This window comes from Vombatus ursinus, unplaced genomic scaffold (assembly GCF_900497805.2).
Source record: "Vombatus ursinus unplaced genomic scaffold, bare-nosed wombat genome assembly UNPS02014807.1, whole genome shotgun sequence".
In the NCBI taxonomy this organism is placed as follows: domain Eukaryota; kingdom Metazoa; phylum Chordata; class Mammalia; order Diprotodontia; family Vombatidae; genus Vombatus; species Vombatus ursinus.
The window spans coordinates 54,989,849-55,004,169 of NW_020954585.1; the positions used below are offsets into that span (position 1 = coordinate 54,989,849).

At 38.6% G+C, this 14,321-nt stretch overlaps 1 protein-coding gene across 2 annotated transcripts in view; it reads left to right on the forward strand.

Annotated features, from left to right (window-relative positions):
- LOC114051919 (platelet-derived growth factor subunit A-like) overlaps positions 1–12,408 on the forward strand; it is a 35,597-nt gene extending 23,189 nt beyond the window's left edge. Inside the window, exons 5-7 of one of the 2 annotated variants that reach the window (XM_027874319.1) lie at positions 9,597–9,723; positions 10,397–10,479; positions 11,603–12,408. In XM_027874319.1, coding sequence (XP_027730120.1) covers positions 9,597–9,723; positions 10,397–10,452 — 183 coding nt within the window. In that variant the 3' untranslated portion in view covers positions 10,453–10,479; positions 11,603–12,408. The remainder of the gene's footprint in view (positions 1–9,596; positions 9,724–10,396; positions 10,480–11,602) is intronic. The other variant, XM_027874320.1, reaches the window with a different exon arrangement.
- Positions 12,409–14,321: the final 1,913 nt, after the last annotated feature.

Consider the following 14,321-nt stretch of genomic DNA (forward strand, 5'->3'; position numbering starts at 1 on the left):
AAACAGTTGTGTTTGTTGTGAGTTGAGAGTTGTGACCAATAGAGTTTTTGGTAAATAAAGTGACAGGCATAGTGAGTGGAGCCATTGGGTGGTAGATTGACACACCCTTTCTAGTAGTAATGATTTGATTATGATTCTGGTATTTGAAAAAAGGGAGTTTGGTGCAGAGGGTACATGTTTAAAGGAGAGAGTCTGACTGGTGAACTGTCTGGGGTATAACGGGAAATGTGGCTGGGCTGTGTGAGATATTCACCCATCAGGATGTGTCTCAGAACAGGAGTTCTGATGTGGAAAAAGCAGACTTAAGGCCTTTGAGCTCTGGTTCAAAGGTGAAGTGCTAGGACACTCATTGAGAAGATGCCCAAATTTTCATTGAAATCCATTCAAAATTACATATCTATAGTATATCGCTGGTGGTATATAGAGCTACAGACCTTCATTAGTATACCTTAAGCAATCATGAAGCCAACAGACAAAATACATTGCATAGCATTCAGGTAGGTAAGGAGGGATGTTTAGATGAAAGCTTATAAATTAATGACCCTGCCACCCATTTGTGCTTGGAAGTCCTGTGGCTCTTTGGGAGGAGTAAGGGATAGATAGCCAGGCTCAGTTTTTTTGGTCACATTTAGAGGCTTTTCAAAGCACTGGGTCTCAAAGAATCCAACCGGTTCCTGATGATGTGTTTGCCATTTGATACATATCAAGAACTTAATTAGTGCTAAATGCATAATCATCCTGTAATATGTATTACTGAGCTTGGCATTGAAGGCTAAAAAATTGGAATTAAGGACCAAGTGATAAACATGTATATTTTTTAGAATTTTTAGGTCTAAAGGACACTCTCCACTGTGGATTCTTTGGTCCATCTCTGTTTTTGGGTGTGTCCATGTCTCTCTTCAATTCTCTTTAATATTTTCTAACAGAGCTTCTAGCAAAACAGCAGTTTTTTTTCTTTTTTAAATAATTTTTTATTGATGTCCTGTTTTATATCACCAAAATTTTCCCCAGTATCCCTTCTCCTCCCCCATCCAAAGACCTGTATAACAAATAAGATTTGTAGTTGCTTTACTACCGGTTCTAAAGTTGTAAACCAATGAAACTTTTGTCAGGGCCCTGGCATCAGAATTAACTTGAAGTTATGTTGAGCAAGCTCATTTCAACCCCATCATTATGGAGATAATGTTGGTGGGAGTGTGTGGGAGTATGGAACCTAGGCAGCAAATGGTAATTGACTATGTGTATTGGAGTTATGAGTATTTTGAACATCATACACAGATTAGCACTTTTAACACTTGAGGACTTTTTAGAACCTGAAGGGATCTTAGAGATTAGCTAATTCAACTACCTGTTTTACAGATATGGAAGGTGAGGGCCTTAAATAAGGAAAGGACTTTAACCCAAAGTCACATACTTGGATCAAGGCAGAGCTGGGTTGACAACTCCAGTTTCTTGATTGCTAGTAGGGGGTGCTCTCTGCACATCACCTCTCATTCTTGGGAAATGTTGAGTCTTTTATTGAGCGAAATTGAGAAAAACAACATTTCAGTCTAATAATCTTAAAGTCAGTTTTTTGAACAACCAGTGAGAAGCAGGTGTAAAATACCACCTAATAATACAGAACCTCATGAAAAAAGAATTGGGCATGTATGAGGGGTAGGGTTCCTGTTCGTTGTCATTTGACTCAAGGTTGCCTTCAGAGAGTTTTTGACTGGAAGATCCAGAAATTGTATCTTGGATCCAAGGCAGACACAAGGATATGAACCAGGTATGCATAAATAGAATAGAGTTCTAGAATGCTAAGAGGACATTTGTGATTCTCCAGTCCAACCTTTTTGCTTTGCAGGTAAATAACCTGAGGTTCAGGTGAAGTGACTTGTCCTCAGGGTCAGTAGTATAGTTAGTGGAAACACAAAGACCAGGAATCTGAATACAGATCGAAGCATACTATTTGCTATTTTTTTTTCTTCTGTTTTGTTTTGTTTCCTCCTATTCTGGTGTTCATCCTATTGATTCTAATTCTTCCATATAACATCATTAATGCGAAAATATGTTTAATAGGAATGTATATGTATAGCCTATATCAGATTGTGCACCATCTTGGGGAGGGAGAGGGAGAAAATTTTTAAAATTCAAAAGCTTATAGAAGTGATTGTTGATAAATCAAAATAAATTAATAAAAAAAAAAAGAAAAAAAAGAAATACAAAGACCAGGTTACAGCTGCCCTGATAATGGAAACATGGAAGTCATTGTAAGGACTGGAAGAAAAGTAGGAGATGCTCTGGTAATGAAAAAGAGATCTAGAAAACCTTTTGTCCTTGAATTTAGCATGGATTAGCATCTGGAGTTGAAGAAGATACTGGGGTGACTCCAGAGAATAGTTGTGACCTGAGCTGCTCCAACTTGGAAAATCAAGTGTTTTCAATGCCACTTCATCCTGTTTCCTATTATATATTACCAGGTGGAGGAAGAATTTTTAAACAATATGGTCTTGCTTGGTTAGACCAATATGCAGTCTTGTGGGCTCCTTGCATAAACATATATGAAGTATTAGGGGTTTTGTTTGTTTTGTTTTTAAATGGGACCTAGGAGAAGAATTTGATTTTTTTTTAAGTTTTTAGGCAATTGGGGTTAAGTGACTTGCCCAGGGTCACACAGCTAGTAAGTGGCAAGTGCTGGTCTGAGGCTGGATTTGAACTCATGTGCTCCTGACTTCAGGGCCAATGCTCTATCCACTGTGCCACCTAGCTGCCCCAGAATTTGATTTCTTAAACCAGCAGTGTCAAACTCAAATAGGATTAGGGGTTGGGGGGGAGAACATTAAACCATGCATGGCGATCTGCTGGCACATATTAATTTAAAAAACCAATGTATGTCTCTGTGATCTACTGTATTTTCATTTCTTTTGTTAATTGTTTCCCATTTACATTTTCATCTGGTTCTGGCTGAGTTGCCCATGGTGTTTGGCACCTTTGTCTTAGACCGTTGCTGCCTACAACTCCTGACCTTTAACCACTGGCCTTAAGAACAAGTTGTTCTGGGTACTGTTGTAAAAGTGTGAAGGTCATGTGCCCTTTGATGTGGGGTAAATCTATTGACCCATCTATTTTTAAATTTTGACCATCAGGACTTCAGGGAGGGGGTGTGTATGTAGAATCAGATACTCAGAAAAGAGATGGAAACATTGCTTGACCCTTTGTTGACCTTCCAGCCAAGTGGTGTTCTGTGGCCCAACCAATACTAAATCTTTTCATATGGATATCTGACAGCCTTGGAAATTGTCTTTAACTTGGGCCCTGCTGCTTCTAAGACTTGAGTGTAGCACTTTTGTTTGCAGGGCAAAAGATGAGTAGCATGGAGTTCTTGTTGATAAAAGGGGAAGTGATGGGGTGAGCTCGGTCTCTGAAACTTTTCTTGACAGGTTCAATAAGTTTGTATTGTGTGTGTGCGTGCGTGCGTGTGTGTGTATGTGTGTGTGTGTCGGGGGAGGGGAGGTGTTGTGTTCATTTTGCCCAATGGAGTGTGATGTCTGAGTTGTGTGGCTGAGAAAGAAAAGAAAAAACCACACACACAATGACAGGAATATTATGAATTCACACAGCCAATAGTAGAAAATAAATATTTACTCTTTGGAGATTTAAAAGATTTTAATCAGACAAAAATCACTTTTTTTAATACTCAGCTTCTCAGTTTTGTTTAAAAAAAATCTTATTTTTAGTGATTTCTTTTGCCTTTATATCTCATATATCTTATGTTCTGCCTTCCCTCAACTAGAGAAATATCCCTTGTAACAAAAATTAAGAAAAGTGGTCCATCAGAAGTAAACACCAACTATTTCTGAAGGTATATGCAGTATTCTACACACACACACACACACACACACACACACACACACACACTCTCTCTCTCTCTCTCTCTCTCTCTCTCTCTCTCTCTCTCACTCTCTCCCTCCTGTCTTCAATGAGTTGTGGCTGAGGTGCATTTTCTCAGCTCTTCTCCAGGTTCAAGCTTTTTGGTTTCATTTTTTCCTTACTGTTTACCAAAATGTTACAGTCACTGTATATATTTTTTCCTACTTTTGCTTATTCACAATGTAGTCAGTCATATTGTAGTCACTGGTTACATTTTTCTGCTTATTATACAATGTTTTCCTACTTCTGCTTATTTACAATGTAGTTATTGTATGTATTGTAGTCATTGTGTATATTGTTCTACTTACTATACAATGTTGTTATTGTGCATATTGTTTTCCCCTCTACATCAGTTTATGTAGGTCTTTCCATACTTCTCCGGATTCTTGATCTTCATTGTTCTGGTTTGGCAGTATATTCCATTACATTCACATATCACGGTTTGTTTAGCCATTCCTCAGTCTACCTTGTATTGTGTATTAATGCTTAAGTCTCATACTACAAAATTGATTATTGTAATAATTTTTGTTCATTTGCGGAACTGGCCTGATGCTACGAGGGTCCTGATGCTTAGCATCTTGTTCTTTCCTTCTCTAGTCATCCTTTCAGGGATATAGGGTAGAAGCAGCATGGGACACAGAGGTGGAAAGGATTTTTTAAGTTCGAATAGGCCGGGAGTGTCCTTGGGCCAGTTTTAATTGGCTTGTTGTTTGTTAAATTTCAGTGTGAGCATTTTACACCTTGGGAATTGGTACATGCTACATAGAAATTGGGGCTTGATTTATGATTTTGTTGATTGTCTAGAATTAAGGAAGTGATGAAGAAAATGTTAACAATGTAATTTAAACTTAAAAGGATGCTCTGCACACATTTTTGCCCTGGAGATCTAGCTGTTAAACATTTACCAGCACACACTAATCTAGTCCAGCCTTCTCATTTTAAAGATGAAAAAGCAGCCTCAGGAAGAAATGATTTTGCCTGAGGACACACAGATAGTAAGTGGCACAAGGAGGATTTGCATTTAGACTCCACTCTGACATTTTCCATTCTGACTCCAAATCTCACATTCTTTCTACTATACCACACTCACCTGGATGTTAAAACGGGAGTGCTAGTGTAGAAAATAGATGTAAGTAGTAATGGCCCTTGGGGGGGAGCTTAACAAGAGCAGATTGCCTGGTGAGATAGGAAGTTCTCAGTCATTGCACACCATCTCCCTCTTTAGAGTGTGAGGTCCTTGGGTAAGGACTGTTTGCCTTTCTTTGTAACCCCAGTGCATAGCACGGTTCCTGGAACATTGTGTTTGGTCATGTCTGATGCTTTGTGATCCCATTTGGGTTTTCTTGGCAGAGATATTGGAGTGGTTTGCCATTTTCTTCTCCAGCACATTTTATAGATGAAGAAACTGAGGCTAACAGGGTTAAGTGACTTGCCCAGGGTTACACAGCTTGTAAGTATGTTAAGCCATATTTGAACTCAGGAAGATGAGTCTTTCTGACTCGTAGGCCCAATTCTGTATCCACTGCGCTGCCCAGCCTGGCATATTGTAGGTACTTAATGCTAGTTGACTGATTGTCCTTTATATTGGAATTGTTCATGCAGAGGCCATAGGATTATTTGACCACAATGTAGGAGTAAAAGGTAAAGATTTGAAATAGAATACCTTAAAGGTCACTTCCAACTCAAGATGTCTGTGATTCTGAGTAATGGGCATGAAGGCCTTTTCTCTGTTTAGGTCGTTAGATACCTCCTTAACATAGCAGTCATTTCTGAATATATTCCTTTTCATATCTTTTCCCCAGTGAGCCTTTCTCACTAACAAAGGGAAATATATAGTTAATTAAAACAACCAACATGCTAGCCAACTGAATGGGTGTAAAATATTCTGTATCCATATTCACCCATTTCTACCCACAAAAGAAGGAAGGTGAATATCTGGAGGGGGCTTTTTAGATCTAGGAAATGATGCCTCTATGCCCCAGTCTTTCCTACCTTCTATCTTTAAGAAACTTTCAAAATTCTTTTTTGTTGCTTTCATCCCTATGGGTCACCAGCGTGATTTACCTTTCTACAGGCCTTGGCAGTAGGGGCATAGGGTGAAAATATAGAATTGAACAGACATATGAAAGAGTTCCTTGCCTAGCCTATTAACACACCTAGAAATGTTCTTTTTGTCCATGATCTGTTCTTTCCTCAGTCCTTGGATACAGAGACCATATGGGTTAGCAGATACAGGTACAGCCTTAGTGTGAATACATAGAAGTTGAGGTTGGATGGGAAGGAAGAAGGAGTTTTCTTGCCATGTCCCTGCTCTCCTAATTTCTTTTGGGCTCAGACTTCAAATCCAGCTCTCTGGTTTGAAGAACCAATGTTGGTCAGAGGTTGCAAAGATCACTTGGGTAGAGCTTCCCAGCGAGGGAACACAGCGCAAATATAAATATGGCACAAGAGAAAAATAACCTTATTGTAGGCTAGGGCAACATGCCTTAGGAGTGAGTGTCCATGTGAAAGTTTATTCTTAGAGAAATTTCATATAAAACGGGCTTGGTTGCCTCATAACTCCTATCTCCAAAATAGGACACAAAACAACTACCACTCCCCAAATCTTTAGTTTAGGGTCATAACATGTTTGGTTATATTACATGGCCAAATATCTTTTCACTTCTCCCTCAAAAGCCCTTTGCACCATCTCTGAGTTAACAATTAATATAGCATGTGTATGTTTACTCCATGGACATCTTGAGATGTTACAGTGGAATCTTGTTCTAGCTTTGCCTACGTGCACAAAGTGAAGTAGACAGTCTTGGCCATCCAGGTGATTCCGATCACAAATTGAGATTGTCTTAAACTTAATTGTACAATGCAAGTCATTGTGTCCATTTTCTGTTCACTGAGGAACAACTTTTTCTTTAAAAGAAAAATTCAACTGTCAATTCCTCCTTACAAGGAAGGTGGAGAAAGTCCCATAGCAAGCATTTGGAGGAATTGGAAATGATTGTCATCATCTTTTATTTTTAATTTACTTGTTTTTTTGACCCACAGAAGTCAAGTGGTTGTTCATAGGCTCATAGATATAGTAAGTCATTTAGTAAACAAAGTGCTGAGGCTACAAAGAAAGGTAAAAAGACAGAGCCTGCTTTAGGGAGCTCACAGTCTATGGGAGGGACAACATGCAAACAACTATGTACAAACAAGTTATATACAGAATAAATTGGAGATAATTGACAGAGGGAAGGCACTAGACTTAAGAGGGATTGGGAAAGGCTTTCTATACAAGATGGCATTTTAGCTGGGACTTGAAAGAAGTCAGAGAAGCCAGGAGGTAGAGATGAGTAAAGAGGGCATTCCAAGCCTGAGGAACAGCCATCAAAAATTCTCAAACTTGGAAAATAAAGTAGAATGTCTTGTTCTGAGGAACAGCTGAAAGGATCTCAGAGTATGTGGGGTATATAAGATGTAAGAATACTGGAAAGATGAGGCTGGCAGTTATTAAGAACTTTGAATGCCAAATAAGGATTTTTATATTTGATCCTGGAGGTGATAGGAAGCCACTGGAATTTATTGGGGGGTGGGGCAAGGGGAGGCAGGTGTGACATGGTTAGACCTGTAATTTGGGAAGATGATGTTGGTTGATTTGTGGAGAAACTTGTGGCAGGCAGACAACCAACAGTCTAAGTGTGAGTTGATCAGGACCTATATCAAGATGGTGGTAGCAGTGTCAGATTTAAAAAGAGAATGTATTGAAGGTATTTTGAAAGTAAAATCTGACAGCCTTGGTGACAGATTGGATATGGAGGAGTGAGAGAGAGAGAGACTGAGGAGTTCAGCCAGGATGACCCTTAGGTTGTGGACCTGGGGGCACTGGGAGGATGGTGGTACCTTTGATAGTAATAGAGAAGCTAAGGAGAGGGGAGAGTTTGTGGGGAAAGATAATGAGTTTAATGTTGAGTTTAATATTTAAGTCTATGGAATATCGAGTTTAAGATATCTATCTAATAGATGTTCTCTATCTCTCATATTTTAGAAAAGTGTACAAGTTTGGAACGAACATACCCATGAGGAAAAGGAGACAGGCCTAGCTAGAGGAGAGGGGTTTTATTATGCTACAACAAGGGATCTCCAGTTGGCCTCTCCTTATGCTTACCAACTGGATTCTTAAATTTTTTCTTTTAATGTCATTGACCCCTTTGGCAGTTAAAGCCTTTGGACTCCTGATCAAAATAATGTTTTTAAATGCATAAAATAAAATATATAAGATTAGAAACCCCCTCCAACACACACACAACACACAATTTTTTCTTTCTCATTCAAGTTTACAGACTCCTTGTTATCTCTCCGTGGGCATTAGGTTAAGAACCTGTGTACTAGAGGGAAATATGGTTAGGTTAGCATAAGAAGGTGGCCTTGAATAGCATACCAAGGGAATTTCAGTGCCCTTAATTTTTCATGTGAAAGATAATGATCTCACAGATGGCTTGGACATACCCTTGAATGAGGAAATGCTTTGCCAGATAGCAAGTGCTCTCTAGAAGTTCATTTAGTGCCATCTTGGTGCCTGGTTTTCCCAGCCTGCGAATGTGATTGTTGCAGGACCCTATTCAATATTGCATCAAGACAAGTGGACTCTGTTTAAAATCCCAGGAGATTAAGATGGCTGAATTGTTTGGCATTTGGCCTATGATCTATGATGTGCCAATATGATTTTTTTATCCCACAATTCCCTAAAGTCTTCCACTGGATTTTTTTGTACCTCAAATTCTTTGGGACAAAGAAAATAATTTTATTTTAGCACTCTCCCTGAAGGGTAATTGGAATTTTAAATGTTTTATTTCCATTTCCAGCTGCCACTTGGGGCCAATTAAGCCGATTGATTCATTCAGAACCTTCCATGGGTTGTCTCATCTAAAGATAGAGAATCCTAGTTTGGGTAGCATTATCTCAAAATGCCCTGAGTGCAGGCTCGCCCCAGATCTTAGAACCAAGGCCCTGTCTGTTCTGGATGGATGTTTCAGTCCTCTTGGGAACTGATTTCATCAGGCTGGGATTATGTGCCAGGGTCTTTGGCCTAAATTTCTGAAAACAAGCTGGAGGGGAATGTTGGGAAAACTGAAATCCTGATTTTTTTTTTCCTGTGTAGGTTATTAATGTATTTGGCCAGGTCAACAAGCCTTAGTTTGTTATTTTCATTGGCTAACTGCTTTAAATGAAAATAATATGGCATGATATACAAGTCACAGGATGTTAAATAATGTATTTGCGTAACTACCTTCAAAAAGATGCCTTCTTCCATTTTGCTGATTTTCCCTGCTGGTTCCAACCAAATGATTTCTATTCTGTTGCATCTTGCTTTTTCTTAAAGCACGTGCACACAAACCCAACTAGATCTCAAATATTTATCATGATTAGAATATTTTTGGTCTTGATTTATTTTTTCAAAGTAGTGGGGATTTTGCTGGAAGGCAGCTAGATTCTTTGGAAGTTTCAGAGGGCATCCTGTTGGATTCCATTTGGAAGTGAATGAAACTAGTTCTTCAGGAGGGCTGCATTCTGGTTGGCGCTCCATGACCAGCTAGCTCTGCACTCTTATTGAAAAACTGTTAGAGTTCATTCTTTTTCAGTATGTGACTGCTAATGACTAAAGCACCAATATGGGTCTCACTGGTATTTACTTTTTTATTTTGCAGGTGGCAAAAGTGGAATATGTTAGGAAAAAACCAAAATTAAAAGAAGTTCTAGTGAGGTTAGAAGAGCATTTGGAGTGCACCTGTATGTCATCAAATTCTAATTCAGATTATCGAGAAGAAGAAACTGGTAAGTGGCCACCTTTTTGATGTGGGTGCCTTGTACATCTTTGTTTTCTGGGGGTAGGGGTTGGGGTGTATGTTGGTGTAAGCAGCAAAATTGTTAGGATACTTGGTGAATGCTGGAATTAAGTGTGGCATATACTTTTGAGCATATATGTCATCTGGACTTTAACATAAAGATTAACTCATGAAGAAATTGGAATTGAAGATTATTTATGGTGGAGAGGTAAGGGTGTGAGAGTAGAATGGGAGTGGGTGGTGAGGTCTTATCCAGGGGTACAGCTAAAGATATGGCTGAAACCTGATTAGAACAAAGGTTTGAGATGGAAAGGTGGTTTTTTTGTTCGTTTGGTTTTTTGTTTTCCCCTTTTCTTTTAATGAAAGTTAGCTTTTCAGGATGGTAGAGATGAAGGGGAATATTTTTTCAACTTCAGGCTCCCAACTTCAGTCAGTTGAAACCTAGGTTTTTGTTGTGAGTCTTTGTTGATAAAGCAGCATGGTTTTATAATATACTCCTAAGGTCGGTTTAAAAAAAAATAGAGTACAAGGAAGTACCTTAATGCAAAAGATTATGAAGTTTTCTTTCAGAATGATAAACATCTCAAGTATTTATTACTTCAGTTTTTAAGCAAACAGCATTCCCTTAGGGCTTTTCACCCTCCTTGCCCTTATGTTAACAGGAAGGCCTAGGGAAACAGGTAAAAAACGGAAAAGAAAAAAGTTAAAACCAACCTAAGGCCCACTGGAGCTATTTGGTAATCAGGTAGGACCTATAAACTGGATACGCTGTTATCCCACAAACAATGGACAACTCAATCAAACTCTTTATCACACCAACTGAATCACTCTTCCAATCTTGACACTTGCTACCTGAAAGCTGCAGAGATTAGATATGATTGGCTCTAATCATTCTACCCTGCTGGTGTTTTCCCTTTAAGCTATCCGGAACCAATGGCCTCTTCCATCCCTTGACTCTTTGCCTTTCTTGCCTTTGTAAAGGCCCTAATTAATACTTGAGCTTCTGTGATCTGAAGTATCATTCTTCTGGCTTTTGTTTTTTGTTTTTACTGATTTGGAGGGTCAAAGCATCCTGTAACAATGCATGAAATGGATTGTAAGGTTGAAAATGGTTTCTGTTTCAAAGGACTGGGCTATATAAAAGTTGAATGTCTGGAAAAATCTCATCCTAGACCTGGGAGGATCTCTACATCCACTTTGGCCTACTTTAGAAGAAGGACTCATGGATTTAATACCCTAAATCATAGAATCCTAGAGTAAGAAAGGAGCTTTAAATATTTTGCATCCTCCTTCCCCCACCCCATGGCAGATGATTCACCAGCCCTCTTTGACAATGATTGTCTCATTGAAGACAACTAGACATGACTTTCTATGAGGATCTCAGATTTCTCCTTCTCTACTTCTAAAACATGGAGTTGAGGAGAGGATGAGAAACCTATCAAATCAAGGATCTTTTGAAACCTGTGAAGCAGGGTAGTGTCTTCATAATTCCTGTATTATAGTATCTTAAAACTTCAAGGGACTTTGGAGATCACACCAATGTCACAACCAAAAAAGACAGTTGGACCAAGTAAAATGGCTGCCATGGCTAAAGTTCATATAGAGATAGATTTGGGATGTGAATATTCCGGATCTCCTTATTCTGACTCTAGAATTTTTTTTTTTTTTACTACTTAGGAGATAATTTGGACTTCAACTTGTACAGGTCTCAGAAGCCACTAAATCCTATTAACCAACTTTCTGTGCTATTTTAATTGGGCTAATTGTTCCATTTAGAATATCTTTTGGTTGGTGATAAAGAAATAAAAAGATAACAGTAATTATTTTTTTGATCCCAAAGTTATTGTATCCTTTTCTTCCCCCAACAGATGTGAGGTGAAAATAAGCTAGAAAACCTTCTCTGGGACACGGATGTACATGGTTTGTTACATTCCTGAACCTTCTATGTATGGTGCTTCATTGACAGTATACTCTACTCGTTCTCCTCTGTGAAAAACTGTCTGAAAGAACACTTGATGAGAACAAAGAGACAATGTACATTTGTTTAATGTGACATCAAAGCAAGTATTGTAGCACTCGGTGAAACAATAAGAAGCTTCCTTGTCCAAAAAAAAAAAAAAGAAAGAAAAAAGAAAAAAACTATACAAAAACCCATACAAAAAAAAGATAAAAGGTTGACTGAATGGATGAGACGAAAAAGTCCTACAAAAATGTGACAAAAATCTAAATGAACAATGGATTTCTGTCAAGAGTGGTCAAAGGTGCTTTTTGTCAAGAAATAGGCCTGTGTTCTTGATGAAGATGGATGGACACTGATGGACTACAGGCACACACACAAAACGAAAACAACAACAACAACCAGGAATGTATCCAATGCCACGCGAACACTATAGACACAATACATCCTCGCTCCGTAGTGTTTTAAGTCTATACAAAGACCTTTTTGAGAGCCTTAAGTGGATTTTTTTTACACCATAAAGTGATTATTAAGCTTTTCTTTTTATTCTTTGCCTAGCTTTTTTTTTTTAAATCTCTTGGACTCCATTTACCAATAACACATGAAAAAGGCTGCTGTAAGTAACAGTAAGGCAGGCAGTATGATGGTATTTCTCCTAGCAGGATGCAAACTAATGAGATGTATTAAAATAAACATGGTATACCTACCTATGCATAATTTTCTAAATGTTTCTGGGTTTATATTTTTCTCCTTCCTTCCCCTCCCTTTTTAATTTAAGCCATTTGAGTAAAACAATGTGCGTAAACCAATCATAGAAACATCCATGCCAAATCCTCCCTTCCAGGCTTTTGTCAGTTGGTGACTATTCAGTGATATCTGTGTTAGCAATTTGCCATTCTTTTTACAATATATGAGATAGAAAGTTAATTTTTGACATGTTTGGCTGGGTGAAAATGTACAACTTCTTCTTGTATCTGTATTGTATAATGTTGTCACAGCAGAGAAGTGGACCTGCTGCCAATATTTGGACAGAACTTTAAAATTCTTTATTTTTGGTAAGATGTTATGCTTTGCGTGTATTCAACAGAAAATGTGTTTTTTGTAAAGGTGAAGTTTGTATTTTTATCTAAAATTAACAGTTTTATATACCTGAGAAATCCTATGTTTTCTTGAAACCATCCCCTTTTCCCTCCCTTCCCCCAAGACCCCAACCCTCATCACAACAAAACAAAAAAACTCCACCTCCAAAGGAATCCAAAAAAAAAAACCCAACAAACCCCAATATTTTATGGTCATATTTTTCTAGTAGAAGAGCCCAATCAACTTCAAATTCTGTTTCAAACCTAGCTTGCCTTGCAGTAGAAGGCTGGTTAAGATGCATATACTTCTTTCATTTACCAGTGGCGCACCGGGATTCCATTGGAGCCCTCTCTGGAGGGCTCAGCTGAACCCAATTGGCTTCAGGCCCCACCCACTGCTTTGAAAATTAAAGAGGATGTGGTCATATTTAAAATTCCAGAATCATTGGTCAGTTCAATTTGATGAAAGAAATTGGCCCAACTGTTCATTTATTGTCACACAGACCAAACATTTGGTTAGTTGACTGAGGCTCTTGTCCATCTGATGCCAAAAGCCTTTGGGAGGGAAGTGAAAACTTCAGTCAGAGGGGTTGTTTGACTGAATTTAACTTAAAAGGAAAAAAAAACCCACGTTTGAGTCAGGCTTGCTTGGACGGTATAGGCAAAAGAGTCTGATTTTATTTTCTACTTTTCTTCAGTTTATGGCCTTGGGTAGACATAGATAGTTAACTATTCTGAGTACCCTGGTGGCTCATTACGCTGCCTCATTTCTTCTTCCCTCAAACCTCCAAGTAGGTTAGGTCATGTGGCCATTTTCCTTTTAATTTTGTTTATCACATTTCACATGAAATGTCTCCTAAGAGATGGAACCTTTCTCTCTGTTGTATGTGTTAGTGAAGTAAAGGGTTTCTGTTTTTGTTTTTGTTTTTTAAAGAGGAACTTATAAAGTAGCATGTCTTTATGATAAGGCTTTCAGCCTGAATGGAATGCCTCTGAATGTGAATGAACTGAAGCTTTGAGATGTAAACACTAAGACATTGGGGTGGGATGGGGAAGGGGGGGTGGGTGGGGAGAGGCTGAGGGGAACCAACATTTGTAGCCTTTCAAATTTTGGGGAAAAGATTGAACCTGTTCTTGCCATCTCTGGCACGATCACATTTCAAGCCACAGAAAAGCAGTTTGGGAAACAGGCTGTTAATGGCAGCATGAAGTCAGAATTCAGCCTTACCCAGATGCCAGACAGATGCCTGGAGGGGTATGTTCTCTCCCCAGAGAGTGGAAACCTGAATTCTGTAGGCCACCTGTGCTTACTCTCAGCTGGGTACCATTCACAATGCTATGCCCATGAATGTATATGTCTAAAGTTTTTTTTTTAATGTGTAAAAGTGTAATTTATATATTTATGTTTCAGTGAGATGTCAATAATATTGCTCATCTCTCTCTCTTTCTCTTTTTTTGCAAGCTCTCTAATGAAAGAATTCATTTACCCATTAAAATCATGTAGCTGAAAAAGCATGGTGTGCTCTCCTCATAGGTTTTTGGGGAAAAATG